At 49.4% G+C, this 26,025-nt stretch overlaps 2 protein-coding genes across 2 annotated transcripts; both read right to left on the bottom strand.

The window, feature by feature from the left end:
• Positions 1–3,311: 3,311 nt before the first annotated feature.
• Positions 3,312–4,084, bottom strand: LOC123100442 (uncharacterized). The gene has a single exon (XM_044522379.1). It carries the CDS (start codon positions 3,909–3,911, stop codon positions 3,552–3,554), a length of 360 nt encoding a protein of 119 aa, XP_044378314.1. The 5' UTR covers positions 3,912–4,084; the 3' UTR covers positions 3,312–3,551.
• A 7,747-nt stretch (positions 4,085–11,831) lies between these two features.
• LOC123098826 (uncharacterized) lies at positions 11,832–13,476 on the bottom strand. Its single transcript, XM_044520902.1, has 3 exons — positions 13,241–13,476; positions 12,617–12,787; positions 11,832–12,265 (listed from the first exon to the last, which is right to left on the bottom strand). Exons 1-3 carry the CDS (start codon positions 13,439–13,441, stop codon positions 12,182–12,184), a joined length of 456 nt encoding a protein of 151 aa, XP_044376837.1. The 5' UTR covers positions 13,442–13,476; the 3' UTR covers positions 11,832–12,181.
• Between the last annotated feature and the right edge of the window lie 12,549 nt (positions 13,477–26,025).

A 26,025-nucleotide genomic window follows, 5' to 3' on the forward strand; every position in this document is an offset into this window, starting at 1 on the left:
AATGTCCGTTGATGACATGCTGGCCTGGTGGTTTAATCATAAAAATCACTCAGCGGACTGTTTGTTACATTCTGCTGTCCTTTCGACTCTGTGGAAGTATCGTAACGACATTTGTTTCAACCATGTTCCCTGGCTTGGGATGCAGGTGCTGTGGAGGAAAACTGCTATCATGCTAGACAGTTGGATGGTTCGATGCTCTCGCCCTGTCAAAGAAAGGGTGACACACTTGGTGAGAAAGCTGGAGCAGGAAGCGCGAGCACCCCCCCTCCTGATGTGGCCAGACCCTGGCTAGGTCTTCTGTAGTGCTCGGAGATGCTGCGCGAACCGTGTCACTGATGGAGAACTGGGGTGGTTTCCTCTGAGATATTCTATTGCAGCTCCCAGTTCCTCTTTCTCTGCCGGTTTGGTAGTTTCTTTGAGACTAGCTTCTTAAAACTGTAGTAGTTTAGTATTTTGGCGTTCTGCCTATTGAGGCTGGGACAAATCTTTTGCTGGGGCAGCGTGTGTGCTGTTTACTTCCCTGCGTGCTTGTAACAGGATGATGACTGTCTGGGGTTTCATTTGGTAATACAAGTGGAGCCGGGGCCGAGAGCCCTTTTTCTCTAAATAAAGATGTTTTCTATTCGGAAGAAACAAGTCTGGCATAAAGGTATGAGAAGACCCATGAATTTCACAGAAAACTTTCTGGAAATTTTCAATTTGTCAATGCGATCAGAGACCAATGGCTTCATTGATTTAAAGGATTTTTCATAGAATTTTTAGCGAATTTGAATCCTTAAAGAGTTTTCTAATGTTAATGTTTTGCGAAAAATATAATTCACTGAAAGCACAAAGCATCTCAAACATATTAAAAATACATCGAGATTCCGAGACCACCGAACGACCACTACTGCCGGCAGAACGTGAGCCGACGCACCGTTGTCGCCGCTCCCCTACTGGAGATGGTTTGACCCTGTCGATGACAGCTAGGAAGTCTTCGTGCATGCGTCCCTAAGGACCTGCGCCTTGGAGCTACAATCGTCGCCGTTGAACTCTTGAATTGATCTGAAGCACCTGACACCAAATCTCGCCACAAGACGAGGGACCCCAACCTCATCGCCCCAAGGAGCCGGCAGGAATCTACGCCGGAGCTCCAACGACTGCATTTAGAACGAACTCGAGGAGGATCGGAGTCCGGGAGACAAACTCGAAGAAGAAGCACCGCACCTGCGAGGACTAATTAACCCTAACCAAATCTACTAACTGGAGCAGAGGCACCATATTTCCCTCCTCGCCACCGGTCGCCGGAGTGGCAGGCAGATGGGAGGTGAATCTAAGGGCCCGCTGGTAAAACCTGAAGGGGAAAGTTCACCCTAGCCGTCTAGGGTTACGGGAGGAAAACGAGAGGCCTATATGTATTTTTATTCTTAGGATTGAGTTCTATACACATTTACATTCCTAATGGATCCTAATTTGGCAATGAAACTCGAACTGTTGGCTCGAACTTCACTTGCCGACATTGCATGAAATATTTATTATTTCGGGTGCCGTACTGTTATGATTGAAGATGAATAGGTAAGAAGTTTTTTTCGAAAAGAAAAGGGTGAAACCATTTGAAAAAAATTACAATATCAATTCAAACCATTTGAAAAAAAAAACGTTTGTTTTTCTTAATGCTAGCCAAACATGCTCAATCCAATAAAAATCGAATGAACATGATATGTCAATCACATGTCTTCTTGTTCATGCGTATTCATAATCCGGCAGAACCTAAACTGGGCCTAGTAGTTGGATCCTCCGGTTGAGCCGTGCTTTCGGATTTCGCTCGTGCAAGAGGTCAACCCTGCCTCGATCCAATCATGAACACGTCGAAAGAGAAAGGGAATCAATTCAACGAGAGGAAATTGATCGCTTTCGTCGGGTCACGCAAGTTGCAACTTGCAAGCTAGTCCCGGTTTATTACTCCTACTTTGCTACGTACTCCGGCTGGCTAGGTAGGCCGCCATGTCATGTCAGCACACCACACCACACCACATGGCCGCTTTCCGGGTCGACGCTGCACCGAGTGGCGCCGGCCCCGGGGGCGCGCGAGCCCGGTATGCGCGCCCGTGACGGGGTGACCGCAGCGGCATCATCGCATATATCGGGACTCGACGCCGCCAGAGCAGACCGGTTTTCGTTCGGACTAGCTAGGCGGCTACTTTAGCTAGGCTAGCCAGGCATCGGAACTCGCAAGTTTCGCCGCTAGCTAGCGAGCGCTGGTTATTGCACCCTACTGCCCATCGGGCATCTGCGTGTCGTTGCCTTTGTAGTGTACTCGATCCAGTGCGCGCAGCACGCCATGGAGGATGCATGCATGCATGGCAGGGAACTGGATGCAAATCCACGAGTTGGACGGTCAAAAACCTTTCCCGTGCGGTAGTCGTCTGCGCTCGGCGCACACGTGGGCGAGGATCCAGCAGCGTATCCGCTCGAAAAACCCGTACATAAAAGCAGCGGCGCAGCGATTCTCCGATCGCGGCCAGATTCCTCCAGGTTTGTCCGGTTGCAGCATCAAGAGAAGGGCCCCGTGGACGTGGGCCTCGCTAAAGCTACCACTCCTCTTCTCTTCTCTTCTCTTCTCATCGCCAGTCCTCTCGTTTTCGACCAGAGAGGCGCGTACGCTACGTCGACAGCACGAGGCATGCGCGACTTCTCTCACACCACCGCACGTCACCAGCCCATGCACCCACGCAACACACACACTTGCTCTTGCTCGCGCGTACCGACTGGCATTGGCGTCAGGCATTGAGCCACGCACGAGTTCGCCAGGTTGATCTCTCACTGACGAGGGAGCCCAAGCCGTGCATGATTGAAGGCGACGACACAACAGTTGCCATCAGGCCTTCACTACGTCCGCAAAATCTCCAGTGCAGTACATGGGGGAGGCTCCTTCTGGAAGACGGACTGCATGTGTACGTGGGGGAGGTCGATCGCCATTAAGCCATGATCTATGGCTTAATGGCCGGTAAAAAAAAACAGCTTCTGCCCCGGCCGTGGCGTTCTGGAATGCAAGCTAATGTAAAAATACTTCAGAGTCGAATCTTCCACTGTACACTTCAGTATATATTTAGCACCGTGTCAGTCATAACTGAGCCTGAGTAGACTGTCTGACCGACTGCCGAATCACTGTCAGCCACTCACTCAGTCTATGAGGAGGAGAATTTACTCCTACCACGTATGCCTCGGAGTAGAATAATCTGCGGGGCTACGGAAACCCTTTTCTTTGTACACAAAAATTGCACGTACGTACGTACTTATCCAACTAATCTGCGGGCCTGCCAACCGAATACTAGGCAGAGAGATCGGCACTAAGGTAGTGGCAACTGTTGCTTACATTCCGATCATCTTAAACGACAAGAAACACCAACAACAGAGTACTACTAGAAGCTATGCTAACATGGCTGCCGCTGCTAGCGCGACCGAAAGAAACGCAAGAAGGTTTGATTTACAGCCAGGATCAAGAATCGGGACCGAATGAAACACTGATCGATGCGCGCCCACGGAGCTGCCGAGACGGGATCGTGCGTGTCTCATCGCTCGGCCGGCGGCGGGTGGTGGTGGTGGTGGTGGTTGGTCCCGAGGCGGCGGCACGCGCCGGAGGCGAAGAGGGAGAGCCAGGCGACGAGCGGGGTGCCGAGGAGGACGAGGCCGACGGGCACCATCCAGAGCTGCTCCCGCGCCGGGTGGAACACCACCGCCCACCACACCAGGACGCCGGCCCCCGCCAGCCCCACCGCCGCCACGCCCGCCGCCACGGCGCAGCACGCCCACGACCACGCCCACCCCGCCTCCGTCGACCGCCGCCCTACTCCTCGGCCCGTCTCCATGGCCGCCATGACGGCTCCGTCGGCGGCCTTGGAGCCATGCGACGATCCTTGCTGCAGCGCCATTGCGGGGTCTGCTCCTCCTATGCGTGCGCGCGCGTCTGAGGGCGGAGGAGGGAGAGCGCGGCGAGTGAATATACTGGCGCGGCGCGGGCGGGGGAGGGGGGAAGTGGGCGGCCGAGGCCCAGCCGGGGTTATCTGGTGATGGCGACTCCGAGGGCCGGAAAGGCGCCGTTTCCTTCTCCTTCACGACGCGTCGTATTTATTTACTGCTCTCCACGTCGGAGTTAACCAACCCGAGCCCATCGCATGCCCGCCAGCTGCCCGGCCCGTGGCCGTGGCCGTTTCCGGTCGGTGAGCACACGCTCCAGCTCGCCCAAGCGAAAGCTCAGCGCCCGCTGTTTCCGGCTAATAACTCTGCCGTGTTGCTTGCTTTCCTAGGACCAGAGGCGACGACGACGACGATGACCTTGGTTTGTCCGGTCGTCGGTCCAGCCAGGCCAGGTGTCCGGCGGGCCGGCGCCATGCACCAGGGCTGGGCCGGGACGGACGCTTGTCGTGCCGTGTCGGATGCGTCCCGCACAACACATGATGGGCGGGCGGTGTGCCGGTGCCAGTGCACTGCGAGGTCCGTCCGTGTCTGGTTGATTCACACGGGCAGGAGGTGCGGGCGTGTGCTCGTGCGTCTCTGGATCATGCATTGCATCGCATCCATCATCCGTCAGTACAGTAGTATTCCCGATCGCGATCCTCATCAAAGAAAACAAAAATCCTGGCGTCGCCGCGGGTCCCTGGACTAATCCTCGGAATCAAAGTCGGCCAGCTCTCTGTCCTATCCGCCGAGAATCCCAGCCGGGCCTACCCCGGTTTGTCATGGGAATATTTTCTTCAAAAACACGCCGCACTGTGCGAGTCAACATAAGTGGCGATCCATGCCGCCGTCCCAAAAGGCTGCTCAAATGAGACGCATGTGCTCCTCTCCAGGCCTCCTTTCCCACGTTTCTGGCTGCAAAAAACGCCTATCCCTGGGACTCGATCGGTGTTCAGAAGATATACCAGTTTCAGGTAAGATCGATACTCGCACAGGCTTCACGCTGAAGCCAGCATCCGCACCTTGATTCTCCAAGTTGCTACTATCACCATCTGAAATCTCATCTTCACAGTTTTTTCCACGGCAAGGTTCTCTCTCTCGCGGAGTAAATTTTCCCCAGCTGCTTCACAAAGAAGCTGATCGTAAGATTCACCGGCTGATAGCACGACCGCACACAAACTTCTTCACCGACAGTGATGCTGTCGCCCGTACTGATAACGAAACTTCAGCCATCAGAAAACTGCAGAGCACATTCTCCTGTGGACGAATGGAGCGGCTAAACGAGCACGCAAGAGGCTGCTGATGATACTACCAAACGGATACATCGCAGTCTAATGGAGGCCGTTCCCCGTCGACGGCGCACCTGACGAAGGATTGATTATCGTACCGGATGAACATGAACTGTCCTTCAGGAGCCACTGTGGAAAGGGATCTTGTAATGGTGCTAAAGACATCGACCACAGATACTGTAAAGCTAGTGATCGTTGCAGCATACCTACAGCAGATCTTCCGGTAGCCCCGCCGTCCCCCCTGCCCGTGCGGCGCTGGCGGCGACGGGCCGGCTTTTCCCGGCGGGTGGGTTGGCGGCGATCCTGCAAGCCACGGGTGCCCTTGATGCGGCGGCGCGGCCGTTAGTCGTGGGGCGGGGCGGTGGCGCTCGTGGTTGGCGGCGCCCGCTCGGACTAGATCTGAGCCCTTTTGGGCCTCATCTGGGTTGGGACCGGCCGGCGCCTTGGCGCGCGGCGGCCATGCTCCTTGGTGGTGGTGGCGAGGTGCCGGTGGTCTGCGGGCAGTGAAGGCTTCGTCGGTCGGCGTGCTGCATTGTGGGGACAGGGACTGTCCGGACCCATTTGGATCCGGCAGGGCCGTCGGGGCCTGGCAGGTCCTTGTTGCCGCGTCCGGTCGGCTCCGCGAGGGCGGTGGAGGTTGTCCCCTCCCGCCGGTCGAGTTGTGGTTGCTCCCTTGGCTGTTGTCTCCTTTCCCTCCCTCCAGGTCTTGTGTTGGCGGCCCTACTGAGACAACGATGTTGGTTCGATGACCATGGTGGCACAGGCTGGTGGGCGCGATTGGGTGGTGCATTATGGAGTGTCTGGGGTGGCGGTGGTTGTTTTGGGTCGGGAGAAATTCCTGGCGACTCGTCCGGCACCGACGCGGTGACGCCTGCAGGTGCCGCTGGACCTTCCTGAAGGGCGTCGGGTATACCCCTTCCCCACTGCCCTCCGCGTACCGGGGGAAACCCTAGGATTTGTTCAGGCAACAGCGGCGGCGCCGTCGCATTCCTTCTTGAAGGTGTTGCTTCGTACACGACGCTTCGGAATGCTAGGAACGCGGTGGTACTTCTCCGGAGGGTGCAGCGGTTGCCGGTCTTCTTCGCTTTGTTGATCTACCGGTGTCGGCATTTGTTTCTCTTTCCTTTCTCTTTTTTTTTTCTTTTGGGCTTATTTGTGTTGTGGCCCCAGCGAGCTGGATGTATTGAATGGTTGCTTTATAATATATAAAGCGGAAAAAACCCTTTTATCGTTAACTGTTGTTCATATTGGCTATGGAGGTGCTAAGGCCAGGGCTGGTTAATTAGAACGTACCTAACATTACCAAATGATGGATGGATGGCTACTTCTACCGTGCCTACAAGCTACATTGCTTAATCAGCCATCAGGGATAGGGAGCACCGTCACAACTGTTGATCGGAACACGTAAGAAAGCACACGCACACCACTCCTCGAAAAGTGGGCCAATTCAAGATAGCACGCAGAAGTCATCGTCATCAGTCTCCCTTAGAGGTGTCCTCGCCCTCCCTAAAACTCCGAGCAAATGACTGATTTCACCGCCGGCGATCGTGGACTCAAAATGATTGTGGGTGATGTGCCGGTGCCGCTGCAAGGTCCGTCCGTCCGTGTCTGGTTGATTCACGCGGGCGGGAGGTGCAGGCGCGTGCTCGTGCGTCTCTGGATTTTGCATTGCATCGCATCCATCATCCATCAATACAGTAGTATTCCCGATCGCGATCCTCATCAAACAAAGCAAAAACCCTGAATCAAAGTTTCCGAGCTCTCCGTCCTATCCGTCGAGAATCCCAGCCGGGCCGGGCCGGTCCTACCCCTGTTTGTTTTGGGAATATTTTCTTCAAGAACACGCTGCACTGTGTTGCTCTCGAAAAAGAAAAAGAAAATGCTGCACTGTGTGAGTCAACATCGGCGTGTTTGGTTGCCCGCATCGAGCCCAACCAGGCCCGCGCGGGAAGGGAGAGGCCTGTTTGGTTGCCTGGTTTTCCTGTTGGGCCTGCATCACACGCTTCTCAAAGCAGCCCAGAGCCTGGCTCGTTGGAAACGCTCGGATTGGCAGTTTCTCGCGAGCCAGGCTGAGTGCGGCGTGAGGTCGCACGGGCGGGAGCGAGGCGAGGGCGAGGGAGGATGGCGGGAGATGGAAATCTGGCGCGCCGTCCCGGCGCCAAATTAGCCTCACCCCCCTTTCACTCGCTCACCCATAGCCACTGGCCCCCTTTCTTCCCTACTGTCTCACCACCGGCAGCGACTGCGATTTTAGATCTGCGGTATAGGCGGCGGCGGAGGAGGAGGAAGAGGCAGCGGCGTTTGCGGCGAATCTGGTGCTCCCCTTGCTGTTGGCCACCGTCTGGTCGACCTAGTCTGTGCCATGGCTCCCCTAAGCCGTCCTCGTCTCCGATGCCGGTAAGCAGCACCCCTCCCCCCTTTGTTAGCTCAGTGGTTAAGCCGTTAAGCTAGGTGTAGGATCGATTTCTCACTGAACGAACCGTCGATGTCGACTAGGTTATGGACTTACGGATGAGGCTGATAATCCAGGCAGCAGCACTGATTAGTGTGATTCAGGCATGGGTCATGTTGATGCACCAGAGAGCTGTTCGTCGTGCTGGGAGACCTTTGATCCACTATGGTCCATTGTTTCCCCGGGAACAAGAGAGGATCCAAAATCTGAACTACATCTACAACTGCAATGACGTCGAGGCTCTGTGGATGCTTAGAATGAAAAGAGCACCATTTGCCAGGCTTGTCGAGACCTTCAGGAGCAGGGGGCTGCTACAAGATAGCATCAACACCAGTGTCGAAGAGCAAGTGGCCATGTTCCTCCATGTTGTTGGCCATAACCAGAGGTTCAGGGTCATTCACAACACGTTCAGGAGATCAATGGAGACCATCTCTAGGTACTTCAAGCAGGTGCTTTTTGCTATTGGGGAGCTTAGAGGAGAGATGATCAGGAGACCATCTGGTCAGACTCCACCCAAGATTCGCGGAAGCCCAAGATGGTATCCATACTTCAAGGTGAGCATTGACAATATATACTTTTCATGGCTTGATATGCTTGTATTGTTTAAGTTGAGCACTAACACAGACTTGTGATGCCATTTTCAGGATTGCATTGGGGCAATAGATGGTACTCATGTCACTGCCAGAGTTCCTAGGTCACAGTCTGCAGCATACAGGGGGAGGAAGCACTACACAAGCCAGAATGTGCTTGCTGCTGTTGACTTTGATCTGAAGTTCACATATGTGCTGGCTGGCTGGGAGGGGTCAGCGCATGATGCTAACATTCTCACTGACAGCATGAGTCGACCTGATGGGATCAACATCCCCGACGGCAAGTTCTACCTTGGAGATGCTGGCTATGCATGTCGGCCGGGTATTCTTCCACCCTTCAGGAAAACAAGGTACCATCTCAACGAGTTCTCTGGTAGGAACTATCCTAGGACTGCACAGGAGCTGTTTAATCTCAGACACTCCAGCCTTAGAGTAACTGTTGAGAGGGCATTTGAAGCTCTGAAGAATAGGTTTAAGATCCTGGATCAGAAGCCATTCCACCCATACTCCACTCAGGTTAAGCTAGTTCTTGCTTGTTGCATTCTGCATAACTGGATCCTCCAGTGGGGCTTTGATGAACACGTGCCTGAGGAGGAAGATGTCGAGCCTGACGATGTTGTTAGCTCCGGCCATGGTGTGGAGGCATTTGACAATGACGCTTGGAAGAACAAAAGGTTGGAGTGGGCAGAGGCGATGTGGCTTAACAGAGGTCAGTGCAGGATTTGAAGAAGATGGAAGAAGAACAAGAAGCAACAGCAGTAGCAGAAGCAGAAGCAGAAGCAGAGGAGAGGAAGAGGCAGATCTGGTAGCACCGATAAACTATCCCTATTTAGCCAATGGCTCTTAATAATTTGAACTGTCATTTGATAGTAGTTAAGATGAACTGTCATTTGTTTAAGTAGATGCCACTACATGTTTAGATTCTGTGTGATAAGCTCACCACTAGTTAGAAGTGGTGACAACACCTTATGCAGGTTGCAACCAAACACCATGTCATATGTACGCCTAATGCAATGCGGACAACCAAACGTCGGGTCGAAAATGGTTGTCTCATGCAACTAAGGGCATGCAGGCAACCAAACTATGTGCATCTGGTTTTTTTTGGCCTGCATCCCCTTAAACTGGCTCAATAGAGCCAGGCTCGCCGGGCCAGGCTGGATCGGCAATGTAACCAAACACGCCTCATAAGTGGCGGTCCATGCTGCTTGCCATGGCGACGTTACAACCATCCTCCCAAAAGGCTGCTCAAACGAGACACATGTGCTCCTCTCTTCCTTTCCTATGACAACGCTTATCCTCTGCAGGAAGCAATACCAGTTTCAGGTAACATAGTACTCGTACAGACAGACTTCACGCTGAAGCCACAGGCCAGCATCGGCATCTTGATTCTCGACGATGTCATCAGCATTTCAATCTTATGTTTGAGTTCTCCCGCTAGGATGGTTCTCTCCTAATTTTATCCCCAGCTGCTTCACAAGGAAGCCGATCGTAACATCCCCACGGCCGCGCATAAACTTCCTCACCGACAATGATGCTGTCGCCCGTAATGACAACGAACGTTCAGCCATCAGAAAACTGCAGAGCACATTCTCCTGCACACGAATGGAACGGCTAGACGAGCACGCAAGACGTTGCTGTCTCCTAGAGGCCGTGCCCCTGTCGACGGATGGCGCACCCGACGAAGGATTGATTCTCGTACCGGACGAACATGAACGGTCAGGAGCCACTGTGGAAAGGGATCTTGTAATGGTGCTAAAGACATCGGCCACACATACCTGCAGCAAATCTTCCAGTAGCATTCAGGATATCCATCAAACTGTTGTCCGTATTGGCTATGGAGGTGCTAAGGCCAGGACTGGTTGATCAGGACGTACCTAGCATTACCAAATACCAAATGATGGATGGACGGCTGCTTCTACCATGTCTACAAGCTACTCCCTCCCTTCCTAAATATTTGTCTTTTTAGATATTTCAACAAGTGACTACATACGGAGAAAAATGAGTGAATCTACACTCTAAAATATGTCTATATACATCCGTATGGGGTAGTTCATTTGAAATCTCTAGAAAGACTTATATTTAGGAACGGATGGAGTATTACATTGCTTCATCAGCCATCAGGGACAGGGAGCACCCTGCATAGCAACAGATGTTGTGGCGCCAGCGAGACCATAGATGACCAGCGATAGTAAGAGACAAGCTTAACTGTGATGCCACAAATTTACCATGGGAGAAATGAAAAAAAAAGGTCCTTCATACTACTACGGCAGTTTGAATGCCATCCTCGTGAAATAAAGCAAGCAATTCTTAGATGTGCGCTTATTCATACTTACCGTACAATTTATGACACTTGTGATGGATCTCACCTCCAGGGGCACCCGGCGGGTGTATCAGTTACAGTTATTAGTAATTGAGCTGAAGTGACAAAACATAATTGACAGTGTACTGACCAAATGGTCAACTTATGGCCAAAATCTTGGCATAGCATTAGAACAGACGAATTCATAAGCTGACACTGATTACCGTACAACAAACACTCTGTGTCAGAAATTTCCCACCAAATCAGGGTTTGGTTTGTTCTCAACACTTGGTCCGCTGAGGATAAAAACACCAAGAATGATCAGACTGGCACTTGCAAACCACTGTATGGATACAGCTCCAAGGCACATTTTCTAACCCCACAAAAAAGGGCAAATTTTCTAAGAAAAGTCTCTCAAGTCAAATTTTCTCAGAAAAAAGCTTCCAGGTCAAAAAAACAAGTGCAGCGAAGTAAAAAAAAAAACAGTTTCCAAAATTTCACAAAACTAAATAACTAACCCAGTACAAAATTCAGCAACATTTATCTTAAAAGTCAGCGCTATAAAAAAAAAATAAGAACTACAAAATTAAGCAAAAGCAAGCCATCAAATTTATCTTTACTGTCAGCAATGAATACTCATTATGCTATGGATATTACCACTCTTACCAGGAAGCAAGTTGCTGAAAAAACTAAAAAAACTGCCAATTTTGACCAATGCCATACATGGTATTTTGACCACACATGAACTTCCTCACTGACATTGATGCTGTCGCTCGTACTGATGACAAAACTTCACCTATCAGCAAACTGCGGAACACATTCTCCTGTAGATGAATGGAACGGCTAAACGAACACACAAGATGTTGATACCAAAAAAATATATGTTGCTGTCTCAGGGAGGCCGCAGCGAATGCAAAGCTGCCATCGACGGTGTACCTGATGAATGATTCTCGTACCGGAGCAACATGAACAGTCCTTCAGGAGACACTGTGGAAAGGGATCTTGCAATGCTAAAGACACATGCTAACACATCGGGCACAGCAACTGAAAAGCTAATTGTCTTTACAGCAGTACCTACAGCAGTTTTCCCAGATTTGAAATAGCATCCAGAATATCTATCAACCTGTTGTTCGTATTGGCTATGGCTGATCAGGACGTACCTAGCAAATGATGGATGGATGGCTGCTTTTACCATAAACTTGTATTGTTTCATCATGGAAAACCCTACACAGCATCAGATGTGACGGCGCCAGCTAGACAATAGATAAACTAGAAATAGTATGTGATCAGCTTAATTGTGATGTCACAAAATTACAACAAGAGAAATGCAAAATATAGATCCACCGACAATGCTACAGCAGTTTGAAATGCCCTCCCCGTGGAAAAAAGCAAAGCAAGCAACTCCTACATCGTGTGCTCACTTACCTACAAATTACAAATTGGGTGCTGGATCTCAAACCGTACTAGTGTACATGATAGTGGATGAGCTGAGACCAAATGCACACATTATTTTCGGATGTTTAGCATTGCATCAGGACGAGCAAACATCCACTGGAAATAGTGGCATAAGCTCAAAAATTTATGCCCCAGCTAACAGACTTGTAGCAACTCCCAATCAATCAGAGTTCACTTTCTCCTCAATGCTTGATTTGCTGAGGATGAACACACCAAGAATGATCAGACTGGCACCTGCAAACCACTGTATGGACATAGCTCCAAGTTAAAAGGCTGGGTGCAGTTAAGTGAGAAAACAAGTCCAAAAATGAGCAAAATTAAGTAACCGAATCTGTCAAAATTTAGCAGCATTTATGTATGTAGTCAGTAAGAACTACTCCATGATGAAGCAAAATTAGGTCATCAACGCTGGATTTTTCTTTGTGTTATGGAACTCCTAACTCCTATTGAGCAAGAAGCAAGTTGTTCAACAAACTTAAGAAAATGCTAATTTTGACGGAGATAACAAACCAACGAAAATATAATTAAAAGCTTCCTTTAACATGCACTACTGCCGTTACAGAAATGAGAAAATGCAAAATTGTTAAACTACTACCTTGGAAGGCAGAGGCTCCTGAAACAGGAAATACCCTGCAAGACCTGACGAGATGAAGTTGGCGGCGAAGTTGGTGACCGTTGCCTGGAGGGACGACAAAGCTTTGAGGCTGTTCACGTAGCACCCCCACATTGTCACGTTGAAAAGTATCACCATGCCGTATTTCAGCAACTGAGCAAGGCAAGATCATAGTCAGTGACAGTCATTGTCAGACCTGTGTTCCGAAGCAGGGGAAATTTTGTCAAAAAATTCAAGCAGGCAGCACTGATCTCAATCTAGGAGAAATTGAACCCTTTAAGTGCTGATCCCAAGCTACTGTACCCTTCATGTTATGCTAGTCAACACTGATGAGTGTTCTCTTCATTTCTTGAGAGACAGGGAGTAATTTCACCATGAAATAAATCGCGATTTCAACTCGAATTCAGTCTTGCTTCTACCAGTTATAAGGTCACAGGCCTACATCCGCTATCGAATTCGCTAACTGAGTAACGCGGCACAGCCATTTCGGAGATTCATGTACCATCCGGGAGGCTGGAGCAACCTAAATTAAGGGGGCTGCAGACTCGCAGGTAAGGCGAGAAGAAGTTCAGATCGGAGAGAAAGGAGAGAGGGTTGGTTCGGTACCGTGGGAGCGAAGAACTTGGCGGAGATGGCGGCGAGCGCGGCGTTGAGGCCCGCCGCGAGGGCCCAGGCGTATCCGCCTCCGCTCGCCATCGGAGCTCGTCTCGCGCTCGCCGGAGATCCACTCCCCACGCTGCAGTGAACTAGCGAAGTGGTCGCCGATGCACGGAAGGGAAAGGCCGGCCACAGCCCTGACGTGCACATGGGCCCACAAGGCTTATCTAAACATTTCAATCGTTCTAACGCGACCAGGCCTTCTCGCAGCAATTACATGGGCTATTGGCCGGAGTTTAGTACGTTGCCCATCTCGTACACAGCGCAAATAGGACATTCAATAGGGAATATAGCCCATGAGGGAATTTTTCAAAGCCTGCAAGCCACTCATATATTTATTGAAATCACTAATTGAGGAGTACTCATTGCAAATGTCACTCCCACCTCCTCAGGTTGTGACAAGTGGCGCATTGCATGTGCGCCACTTGTTGCAACCTGCGAGTTTTCCCTTTTTTCGTAGATCCGTTTATTCAAAACGTTTTATCTCTTAAACCGTGCGTCCAAATCTCGAACCGTTTTCACCGTTGGAATCCTCGCGTCAAGATCTTTAAAACTAGATCCCATGTTGATAGATTTTGAGAATTTTTTTTACGAAAAAACCGGATGAAAAAAATCGGATGAAAAAACCGAACCAGGAGCACGGGTTTTTTCCCTTTTCAAAAGAGGTACGCCCGCGCCTCTCGCGAAATCACAACCGTGCCTCTCGCGGAAGAAAAAAAGAAGAAGAGAAAACGTGTTCTTTTTCCTTTTCCGAGGAGGCACGACCGGACCTCTCGCGAAAGCACAACCATGTCTCTCGCGGAAGCAAAACCGTGCCTCTCACGGAAGGAAAAAAACAGAAAACACGTTTTTTCTGTTTCCGAGAGGAACGGCCGTGCCTCTCGTGAAAGAAACAAAAATAGAAAACACGTTTTTTTCGTTTCCGAGAGGCATGGTCATGACTCTCGCGAAAGCACAACCATGCCTCTCGCGGAAGCAAAACCGTGCCTCTCGCGGAAGAAAAAAAAACAGAAAACGCGTTTTTTTCGTTTCCGAGAGGCACGGCCGTGACTCTCGCGAAAGCAAAACTGTGACTCTCGCGGAAGGAAAAAAAGAAAACGTGTTTTTTTCATGCAATTTTTTTTTGTTCCAAAAACTAAGGAAGACCGGTGGAAAACCGAAACGTAAAAAAACCCGTTTAAAAAAGCCGAAAACGCATGCAAAAAAGTAAAAACAAAAAACAATGTCCGGAGGGAGCGCCCAGAGCGCGACACGTGGCGGACGGCTGAGAGCGCGTCAAGTGGCGCTGATCGTTGTGAGCGCGTCAAGTGATGCCAAAGGAGCGCTTGTTAATTAGTTGCTCCCTATATTTATTGACAAATACATCAGCGAGTTGGAGATTCTGAAGGATAGGAGGCCGACGCAAAACACTGGGCAGGGAGCTGCACCAAGAGGTGTTCGGCGACAGATAGCACCACCGGTCGGCTATGCCAAAATACATGTGGACGCTGGTGTGTCCAGGCCATCTAGGGGAGGCACGACGACTGTTGTCTGTCGAGATGATCAAGGAAATTACGTGGGACCTTGATGTAAAAGAAATAAATGAACGATATATTGATGCGTATGTAACTGGTACGGCGGGTGAGCCACCCTGGAGGCTTACCTGTGTCTACCGCGAGCCACGGACGGAGGACCGTCATCGCATGTGGGCCCTTCTCCGTGATCTTCACCAAAATGCCGTGGGCGTTGTGGGAGACTTTAACGAAGCGATGTGGAGTTTTGAGCACTTCTCCGACACACCGCGTTCAGCAGGTCAGATGCTTGATTTCAGAGATGTTCTTGAGGTTTGTGGTTTGGGCGACCTTGGGTTTGCTGGTCTGCCCTATACTTTTGATAATCGTCGAGGGGGGCGGGCTAATGTAAAGGTCCGCCTCGACCGTGCCGTGGCCAACAACATGTGGAGAGATGTCTTCGCTCATGCCAGGGTGGCGCCCAGCTCCGACCACTTGCCCATCTTGCTTCGATGCGCGCTCGAGGAGACGAGCCAGGCAACAGGCAGGAGATGCAGACAGTATGAGGTGATGTGGGAACGTGACCCATCCCTACCCGAGGTAATTATGAACACATGGACTGAGTTGGGTGCTATGCTGAATCTTGGTGATATTGCTTCCGGCTTGGGTAACTTGATGAAAAAACTGCAAGGCTGGAGCCGCAAAAAATTTGGTAATGTGATTAAGGAAATTAACAAATCTCGCTCCCGCTTGGAGGAGCTTATGTCGATGAATGCAGATAGGAAAGACATACGGGAGGAGACCGATCGCATGAACGAGCTGCTATACAGAGAGGAGATGTTGTGGATGCAGCGGTCTCGTATTGCATGGCTGAGGGAAGGCGACCGCAACACTCAGTTTTTTTCACCGGAAAGCGGTGTGGCGTGCGCGGAAAAATCGCATTAAGGCACTCATTGATGAGGCAGGGGTCACGTACAGGGACCATGGTTCCATGGCGGCTATGGCCACGGCCTACTTTTCTAAGCTTTTTACTGCTGATTCTTCTCTATGTGCGGATCCAGTTATAGATTTGATACAGACTCGTGTGACTGACAGTATGAATGATGGCCTGTGCACAGATTTTTCAGATAAGGAAATAGCTGATGCTCTCTTCCAGATTGGACCACTCAAGGCGCCAGGGCCGGATGGATTCCCAGCCCGCTTCTTCCAGAGGAACTGGGCAGTTATGAGAGAACAGGTTATGGCAGGAGTGCGGGAATTTTTTCGTACAGGGATCATGCCTGAGGGGGTGAATGACACTTCCATTGTTCTCATCCCGAAGGTGGATAACCCGGAGAGGCTAACTGAGTTTCGTCCAATAAGCCTATGCAATGTCATATATAAGGTGGTGTCAAAGTGTTTGGTGAATCGACTGAGACCTATTTTGGATAATATTATCTCTCCTCAACAAAGTGCCTTTGTCCCTGGCAGGATGATTACAGATAATGCACTAATTGCCTTTGAGTGTTTCCACTTTATTCAGCAGGAGAAGGACCCTAGCAAGAGCTTCTGCGCATATAAGCTGGATTTATCAAAAGCTTATGACAGGGTGGACTGGATCTTCTTGGAGCGAATGATGAAAAAGATGGGCTTCGCTCGCCGGTGGGTGGACTGGATTATGGCTTGCGTCACCTCGGTGAGATATACAGTGAAATTCAATGGAACCCTCTTGGAATCATTTGCACCGTCGCGCGGGCTACGGCAAGGTGATCCTTTGTCCCCGTTTTTGTTCCTGTTTGTGGCTGATGGTCTATCTGCGTTGTTGAAAGATGGAGAGCAAAGAGGAGATTATACCCCGCTAAAAATATGCCGAAGAGCGCCGGGAGTGTCTCACTTATTATTCGCAGATGATACGTTGCTCTTCTTCAAGGCAGAGGCGGACCAAGCTAAAAAGGTCCAACAAGTGCTAAATACATATGCAAAGGCCACTGGACAATATATTAATCCGTCTAAATGTAGTGCCCTGTTTGGCACTTCGTGTCCAGCCATGATGCAAGACGTGGTGAGAGATATTCTCCATATTGGTACTGTTACTTTTGAGGAAAAGTACCTAGGCCTTCCAACGCCCGAGGGTCGCATGTCTCGAGGTAAATTTCAGAATCTGCAGTCCCGGTTGTTGAAAAGGATTATTGCGTGGGGCGACACCCTCTCTCTGGCTGGCAAGGAGACTATGATCAAGGCAGTAGCTCAGGCCATCCCTACGTATATTATGAGCGTTTTCAAGTTACCTATGTCTGTCTGCGATGATCTGAACAGAATGGTCCGGAATTTTTGGTGGGGGGCATCGGAAGGCAAGCGGAAAACACATTGGATAGCATGGCCAAGGATACAAGCTCAGAAAAGCAAGGGTGGTTTGGGATTCAGAGATTTCCGCCTCTTCAACCAGGCGCTCCTAGCGAGACAGGCTTGGCGTTTGCTAACTAATCCCACCAGCTTGTGTGCGCAGGTTCTCAAGGCACGGTACTATCACGACGGGCGCCTCGAAGATACGGTATTCTCGGGGAATGCATCTCCGACTTGGCAGGCGATTCAGCACGGCCTCGAGCTCTTGAAAAAGGGCATCATATGGCGCGTCGGGGGCGGGCAGGACATCCGCATTTGGCGAGACCGGTGGCTGCCTAGGGAGCCATCACGCCAACCCATATCCCTGCAGGGTACGTGCCGCCTAAGGAGGGTGGCGGAGCTCCTGGATGGCGAGGGGTCCTGGCGCATGGACCTGCTCCGCCGCTACTTCCTCCCTGCGGATGTCGACGTCATCACCAGTATCCGTACGTCGACCCGCGTCACCGAGGATATTATTGCATGGGCACCGGAGAGGAACGGTATCTTCACCGTTCGGTCCGCCTACCGCCTGGCCATGGACGAGCGCGAGCGTCCTTCGGCTTCCGCCACGAGCAGGGCACCGGATGGTCGTCGCGCCATCTGGAAGATCATATGGGGGTGCCCTGCTCCCCCTAAGGTACGCGTGTTCGCTTGGAGAGTCGTCACCAACTCACTTGCTACTTGGGCCAATAAAGCCTCGCGACACCTCGAGCTTACTGACATTTGCCCCTTGTGTGGTGTTGAACGCGAGGATGGATTCCATGCGCTTTGCAGGTGTCCCCTGGCAAGAGAGCTCTGGCGAGTTATGGCCTTGGACTGGAACATCCCCAAGGTGGAGGCCATCGTCAACACTGGCCCAGAGTGGATCTTTTCACTGCTGGACCCCTTGGATGAGACGGCGAGACTGGTGGTGCTCATGACCATGTGGAGAGTATGGCATGTCCGGAATGAGATCACACACGACAAGGCGCCGCCCACTGCCGAAGCCTCTCGACGCTTTTTGCACGGATACATCAACTCACTCATGTGCATACAGCAACATCCTGATGGTAACCTAGAGAAAGGGAAGATGGTGGTCCTGCCTTCACCACCACGCGCTCCAGAAAGTACGGCGCCCAAGGTGCGCGCACACTGGGTACCGCCCCAGCCGGGCTGGGTTAAGTTGAACACGGATGGGAGCTACATAGCGGCCACAGGTGCGGCGGGAGGAGGTATGATCCTGCGTGATGACAGAGGCGAGATCATCTACAGCGCATGTAGGGAGCTACGTACATGCGACAACGCTTTAGAGGCGGAGCTAGAAGCGTGCAGAGAAGGCTTGGAGCTGGCCTTGCACCGATCTAACCTACCTATTCTGGTTGAGTTGGATAGCGCGGAGGCGGTGTCGATGATTACAGCACGCGAGATGGATAGATCGTCACATCGTGCACTTATAAAGGAGATTCGTAGGTTGGCTGGAAGCGATGCTAGGGAGATCTCTTTTACTCTTTGTAGCCGTCTGCAGAACAGGATTAGTCATGAGCTGGCCGCCTATGGCCGTAGCACTCCGCGCACAGCAGTCTGGCTTACTGCCGGGATGGACTTTGTTATAAACCTGGCTCTCGCTGAGAAGCCTCCTTGAGTAATGAGAATTCCTTTTTTCCCGAAAAAAAAGAAATGACGTGGAAAGTTCGGTGTTGGTTGTTCCAGGACTCCAAGATCCGGCGATACTTGAGGCAATTGCTTGCAAGGAAGGTTTAGCTTTGGCAGAAGACCTACTTGTGCAAAATGTTGTGGTGGCATCAGACTCCAAACAGGTGGTGGGAGATATCCAGAAAGGCAATCAAGGGAAATATGGTACCATTGTTAATGAGATTCTTCAGAGAGCTACTTCTTTTAGTTGTCATTTTATGTTTGAGAGCCGAGTTTTGAATAGCGAAGCTCATAATTAATCTAGCCAAGTTTGCTCATTCTTTAGGTCAGGGGCGCAATGTGTGGCTTGGTCAACCCATGATCCGAGGTGTGTTCCACATTTTGTGGCTTATGATGAATAAAGTTTGGTTGACCCTCAGAAAAATAGGGAATATAGCCTAAAAAACTAATAGGGAATATAAATACATCTAAAAAAGTAGGGAATATAAATTCTAAAAAAAATCAAATAGGGAATATGAGATCTTGCATCTATCACTAGTCTTTTATTATCAAAATAAAAATAACAATCTACCACTAGTTTAGCGATATAAAGCACTCCTATCAAAAGTTCAAATTAAAAAACTCCTATACCAATGCTAATTGGACATGAGGACCTTTCATCGCAAGCGACAAAGATATTTTCTCGCAAAATATGAAAAATTAGTTCGAGTGATACACTTCCGAACCACAAATGCAAATTAACCAACCCAGTTATTTATCTCCATCGACATAACTCGATCCCTGCAACGACAAACTTATTATAGATCCTCATTCACTACCGGAATCGCACCCTATGCCGACGGCCCTGGTCGTCGGCATAGCCCTGATTGGCCGTCGGGACAGGCCTATGCCGACGGGGGCCGTCGGCATAGGGCCGTCGGCAACATATCCGTCGGCGTAGCCCGGGAGGCCGTCGACATAGAAAGGCCGTCGCATAGGCCCTATCCCGACGGTGTCCGTACATCTATGCCGACGGCCCTGGCCGTCGGCAACGTTACCTCGTAACGGCGGCCGCCGTCAAGTGCTGACCAACGCCTGCTCGCCACGTGGCAGGTCTATGCCGACGGCCTGGCCGTCGGCTTAGTTTGAAACTATGCCGACGGCTAGGCCGTCGGCATAGACGTGCCACGTGTCGAGCAGGCGTCACCCCTGGGGCATGGGCCATGTCTATGCCGACGGCTATGCCGTAGGCATACCTCTGCCATAGATATGCCGACGGCCGCCATTACCTCCCGTCGGCGTAGTTTCAACGCCGTCAAACTGTTGGAAATATGCCCTAGAGGCAATAATAAAATGGTTATTATTGTATTTCCTTGTTCATGATAATTGTCTATTGTTCATGCTATAATTGTATTAACTGGAAACCGTAATACATGTGTGAATACATAGACCACAACATGTCCCTAGTAAGCCTCTAGTTGACTAGCTCGTTGATCAATAGATGGTTATGGTTTCCTGACCATGGACATTGGATGTCATTGATAATGGGATCACATCATTAGGAGAATGATGTGATGGACAAGACCCAATCCTAAGCGTAGCACAAGATCGTGTAGTTCGTTTTGCTAGAGCTTTTCTAATGTCAAGTATCTTTTCCTTAGACCATGAGATTGTGCAACTCCCGGATACCTTAGGAGTGCTTTGGGTGTACCAAACGTCACAATGTAACTGGGTGGCTATAAAGGTGCACTACAGGTATCTCCGAAAGTGTCTGTTGGGTTGGCACGAATCGAGACTGGGATTTGTCACTCCGTATGACGGAGAGGTATCTCTGGGCCCACTCGGTAATGCATCATCATAATGAGCTCAATGTGACTAATGAGTTAGCCACGGCATCATGCGTTACGGAACAAGTAAAGAGACTTGCCGGTAACGAGATTGAACGAGGTATTGGGATACCGACGATCGAATCTCGGGCAAGTAACTTACCGATAGACAAAGGGAATTGTATACGGGATTGATTGAATCCCCGACATCGTGGTTCATCCGATGAGATCATCGTGGAACATGTGGGAGCCAATATGGGTATCCAGATCCCGCTATTGGTTATTGGCCGGAGAGGTGTCTCGGTCATGTCTGCATGGTTCCCGAACCCGTAGGGTCTACACACTTAAGGTTCGGTGATGCTAGAGTTGTTATGGGAAATAGTATGTGGTTACCGAAGGTTGTTCGGAGTCCCGGATGAGATCCCGGACATGACGAGGAGCTCCGGAATGGTCCGGAGGTGAAGATCGGTATATTGGACGAAGGGTATTGGAGTCCGGAATTGTTCCGGGGGTACCAGGCTATGGCCAACATGTCCGAAAGGGGTTTCGGAGGCCTCGGCAAGCGTTGGCGGGCCTTATGGGCCAAGGGGAAGGGGCAAACCAGCCCACTAAGGGGCTGTGCGCCCCTCCCAACCCCTCTCACGTAACGTGGAGAGGTGGGGGCGCCTCCCCTAGGGCAGCCACCCCTCCCGACTTGGGGGGCAAGTTTCCCAGGGGTGGGGGCGCCCAAACCCATCTAGGGTTTCCCCTGTGGCCGCCGCCCCTCCCCTAGGGAACCCTGGGGTGCCTCCTCCACCCCCTTCCCCCTATTTATAGTGAGGGAGAGAGAGAGGGCAACCGCACCCCTGGCCTGGCGCAGCCCTCTCCTCCTCCAACTCCTCCTCCTCCGTAGTGCTTAGCGAAGCTCTGCCGGAGAACCACGAGCTCCATCGCCACCACGCCGTCGTGCTGCTGGAGTTCTCCCTCAACTTCTCCTCTCCCCTTGCTGGATCAAGAAGGAGGAGACGTCCCCGGGCTGTACGTGTGTTGAACGCGGAGGCGCCGTCCGTTCGGCGCTAGATCGGATCTTCCGCGATTTGAATCGCCGCGAGAACGACTCCATCAACCGCGTTCTTGTAACGCTTCCGTTTAGCGATCTTCAAGGGTATGAAGATGCACTCCCTCTCTCTCGTTGCTAGCATCACCTAGATTGATCTTGGTGACACGTAGGAAAATTTTGAATTATTGCTACGTTCCCCAACAGTGGCATCATGAGCTAGGTCTATGCGTAGATTCTATGCACGAGTAGAACACAAAGTAGTTGTGGGCGATGATTTGTTCAATTTGCTTACCGTTACTAGTCTTATCTTGATTCGGCGGCATTGTGGGATGAAGCGGCCCGGACCGACCTTACACGTACTCTTACGTGAGACAGGTTCCACCGACTGACATGCACTTGATGCATAAGGTGGCTAGCGGGTGTCTGTCTCTCCCACTTTAGTCGGATCGGATTCGATGAAGAGGGTCCTTATGAAGGGTAAATAGCAATTGGCATATCACCGTTGTGGCTTTTGCGTAGGTAAGAAACGTTCTTGCTAGAAACCCATAGCAGCCACGTAAAACATGCAACACGAGGACGTCTAACTTGTTTTTGCAGGGTATGCTATGTGATGTGATATGGCCAAAAGGATGTGATGAATTATATATATGTGATGTATGAGATTGATCATGTTCTTGTAATAGGAATCATGACTTGCATGTCGATGATTATGACAACCGGCAGGAGCCATAGGAGTTGTCTTAATTTATTGTATGACCTGCGTGTCAATGAAAAACGCCATGTAATTACTTTACTTTATTGCTAATCGTTAGCAATAGTAGTAGAAGTAATAGTTGGCGAGACAACTTCATGAAGACACGATGATGGAGATCATGGTGTCATGCCGGTGACGAAGGTGATAATGCCGCGCCTCGAAGATGGAGATCAAAAGGCGCAAGATGATATTGGCCATATCATGTCACTTTATGATTTGCATGTGATGTTTGTCATGTTTACATCTTATTTGCTTAGAACGACGGTAGCATAAATAAGATGATCCCTCACTAAAATTTCAAGAGATGTGTTCCCCCTAACTGTGCACCGTTGCGAAGGTTCGTTGTTTTGAAGCACCACGTGATGATCGGGTGTGATAGATTCTAACGTTCGCATACAACGGGTGTAAGCCAGATTTACACATGCGAAACACTTAGGTTGACTTGACGAGCCTAGCATGTACAGACATGGCCTCGGAACACAAGAGACCGAAAGGTCGAACATGAGTCGTATAGTAGATACGATCAACATGGAGATGTTCACCGATGATGACTAGTCCGTCTCACGTGATGATCGGACACGGCCTAGTTGACTCGGATCATGTATCACTTAGATGACTGGAGGGATGTCTATCTGAGTGGGAGTTCATTAAATAATTTGATTAGATGAACTTAATTATCATGAACATAGTCAAAAGGTCTTTGCAAATTATGTCATAGCTTACGCTTTAGTTCTACTAAGATATGTTCCTAGAGAAAAATTTAGTTGAAAGTTGATAGTAGCAATTATGCGGACTGGGTCCGTAAACTGAGATTGTCCTCATTGCTGCACAGAAGGCTTATGTCCTTAATGCACCGCTCGGTGTGCTAAACCTCGAGCGTCGTTTGTGGATGTTGCGAACATCTGACATACACGTTTTTATGACTACGTGATTGTTCAGTGCGTAATGTTAAACGGTTTAGAAGTGAGGCACCGAAGAAGATTTTGAAACGTTGCGGAACATATGAGATGTTCAAAGGGCTGAAATTGGGATTTCAGGCTCGTGCCCACGTCAAGAGGTATGAGACCTCTGACGAGTTTCTCAAGCCTGCAAACTAAGGGAGAAAAAGCTCAATCGTTGAGCATGTGCTCAGATTGTCTGAATACTACAATCACTTGAATCGAGTGGGAGTTAATCTTCCTTAAGAGATAGTGATGGTTCTCCAAAAGTCACCGCCACCAAGCTACTAGAACTTCGTGATGAACTATAACATATCAGGGATAGATATGATGATCCTTGAGCTATTCGCGATGTTTGACACCGCGAAAGTAGAATTCAAGTAGGAGCATCAATTGTTGATGGTTAGTAAAACCACTAGTTTCAAGAAGGGCAAGGGCAAGAAGGGATACTTCATGAAACGGCAAATCAATTGCTACTCTAGTGAAGAAACCCAAGGTAGAACCCAAACCCGAGACTAAGTGCTTCTGTAATGAGGGGAATGGTCACTGAAGCAGAACTACCCTAGATACTTGGTAGATGAGAAGGCTGGTAAGGTCGACAGAAGTATATTGGATATACATTATATTAATGTGTACTTTACTAGTACTCCTAGTAGCACCAGGGTATTAGATACTGGTTCGGTTGCTAAGTGTTGGTAACTCGAAATAAAAGCTACAGAATAAATGGAGACTAACTAAAGGTGAGATGATGATATGTGTTGGAAGTGTTTCCAAGGTTGATGTGATCAAGCATCGCATGCTCCCTCTACCATCGAGATTGGTGTTAAGCCTAAATAATTGGTATTTGGTGTTTGCATTGAGCATAGACATGATTGGATTGTGTTTATCGCAATATGGTTATTCATTTAAGGAGAATAATGGTTACTCTGTTTATTTGAATAATACCTTCAATGGTCTTGCACCTAAAATGAATGGTTTATTGAATCTCGATCGTAGTGATACACATGATCATGCCAAAAGATATAAGATAGTAATGATAGTACCACATACTTGTGGCACTGCCATTTGAGTCATATTGGTATAAAACGCATGAAGAAGCTCCATGTAGATGGATCTTTGGACTCACTCGTTTTTGAAAAGATTGAGACATGCGAACCATGCCTATTGGTATATATGCATGAAGAAACTCCATGCAGATGGATCGTTTGGACTCACTTGATTTTTAATCACTTGAGACATGCAAATCATACCACATGGGCAAGATGACTGAAAGGCCTCGTTTTCAGTGAGATAGAACAACAGAGCAACTTGTTGGAAGTAATACATTTGATGTGTGCAATCCAATGAGTGCTGAGGCACGCAGTGAATATCATTATGCTCTTACTTCACAGATGATTTGAGTAGATTCTGAGTATATTTACTTGATGAAATACAAGTCTGAAGTAATTTCAGAGTGAAGTAGAAGATCGTCGTGACAAGAGGATAAGATGTCTATGATATGATCATAGAGATGAATATCTGAGTTACGAGTTTGGCACACAATTAAGACATTGTGGAAATTGTTTCACAACTAATACCGCCTGGAACACCATAGTGTGATGGTGTGTCCGAACATCATAACTGCACCCTATTGGATATGGTGCATACCATGATGTGTCTTATCGAATTACCACTATCGTTTATGGGTTAGGCGTTAGAGACAACCGCATTCACTTTAAATAGGGCACCACGCAATTCCGTTGAGACGACACCGTATGAACTATGGTTTAGAGAAACCTAAGCCGTCGTTTCTTAAAAGTTTGGGGCTGCGACGCTTATGTGAAAAAGTTTCAGGCTGATAAGCTCGAACCCAAAGCGGATAAATGCATCTTCATAGAATACCCAAAACAGTTGGGTATACCTCCTATTTCAGATATGGAAGCAAAAGTGATTGTTTCTAGAAACGAGTCCTTTCTCGAGGAAAAGTTTCTCTCGAAAGAATTGAGTGGGAGGATGGTGGAGACTTGATGAGGTTATTGAACCGTCACTTCAACTAGTGTGTAGCAGGGCACAAGAAGTTGTTCCTGTGGCACCTACACCAATTGAAGTGGAAGCTTATGATAGTGATCATGAAACTTCGGATCAAGTCACTACCAAACCTCGTAGGACGACAAGGATGCATACTACTTCAGAGTGGTACGTAATCCTTTCTTGGAAGTCATGTTGCTAGACAACAATGAACCTACGAGCTATGGAGAAGCGATGGTGGGCCCAGATTCCGACGAATGGCTCAAGGCCATAAAATCCGAGAGAGGATCCATGTATAAAAACAAAGTATAGACTTTGGAATAACTACTTGATGGTCGTAAGGCTGTTGGGTGCAGATGGATTTTAAAAGGAAGACGGACAATGATGGTAAGTGTCACCATTAAGAAAGCTCGGCTTGTCGTTAAGATGTTTTCCGACAAGTTCAAGGAGTTGACTACGATGAGATTTTCTCACTCGTAGCGATGCTAAGAGTCTGTTGGAATTATATTAGCATTTACTGCATTATTTATGAAATCTTGCAGATAGGATGTGAAAACATTGTTTCCTCGACGATTTTCTTGAGGAAAGGTTGTATGTGATACAACCAAAAGGTTTTGTCAATCCTGAAAGATGCTAACAAGTATGCAAAGCTCCAGCAATCCTTCTAAGGACTGGAGTAAGCATCTCAGAGTTGGAATGTACACTTTG

This window comes from Triticum aestivum, chromosome 4D (genome assembly GCF_018294505.1).
Source record: "Triticum aestivum cultivar Chinese Spring chromosome 4D, IWGSC CS RefSeq v2.1, whole genome shotgun sequence".
NCBI classification, from domain to species: Eukaryota; Viridiplantae; Streptophyta; class Magnoliopsida; order Poales; family Poaceae; genus Triticum; species Triticum aestivum.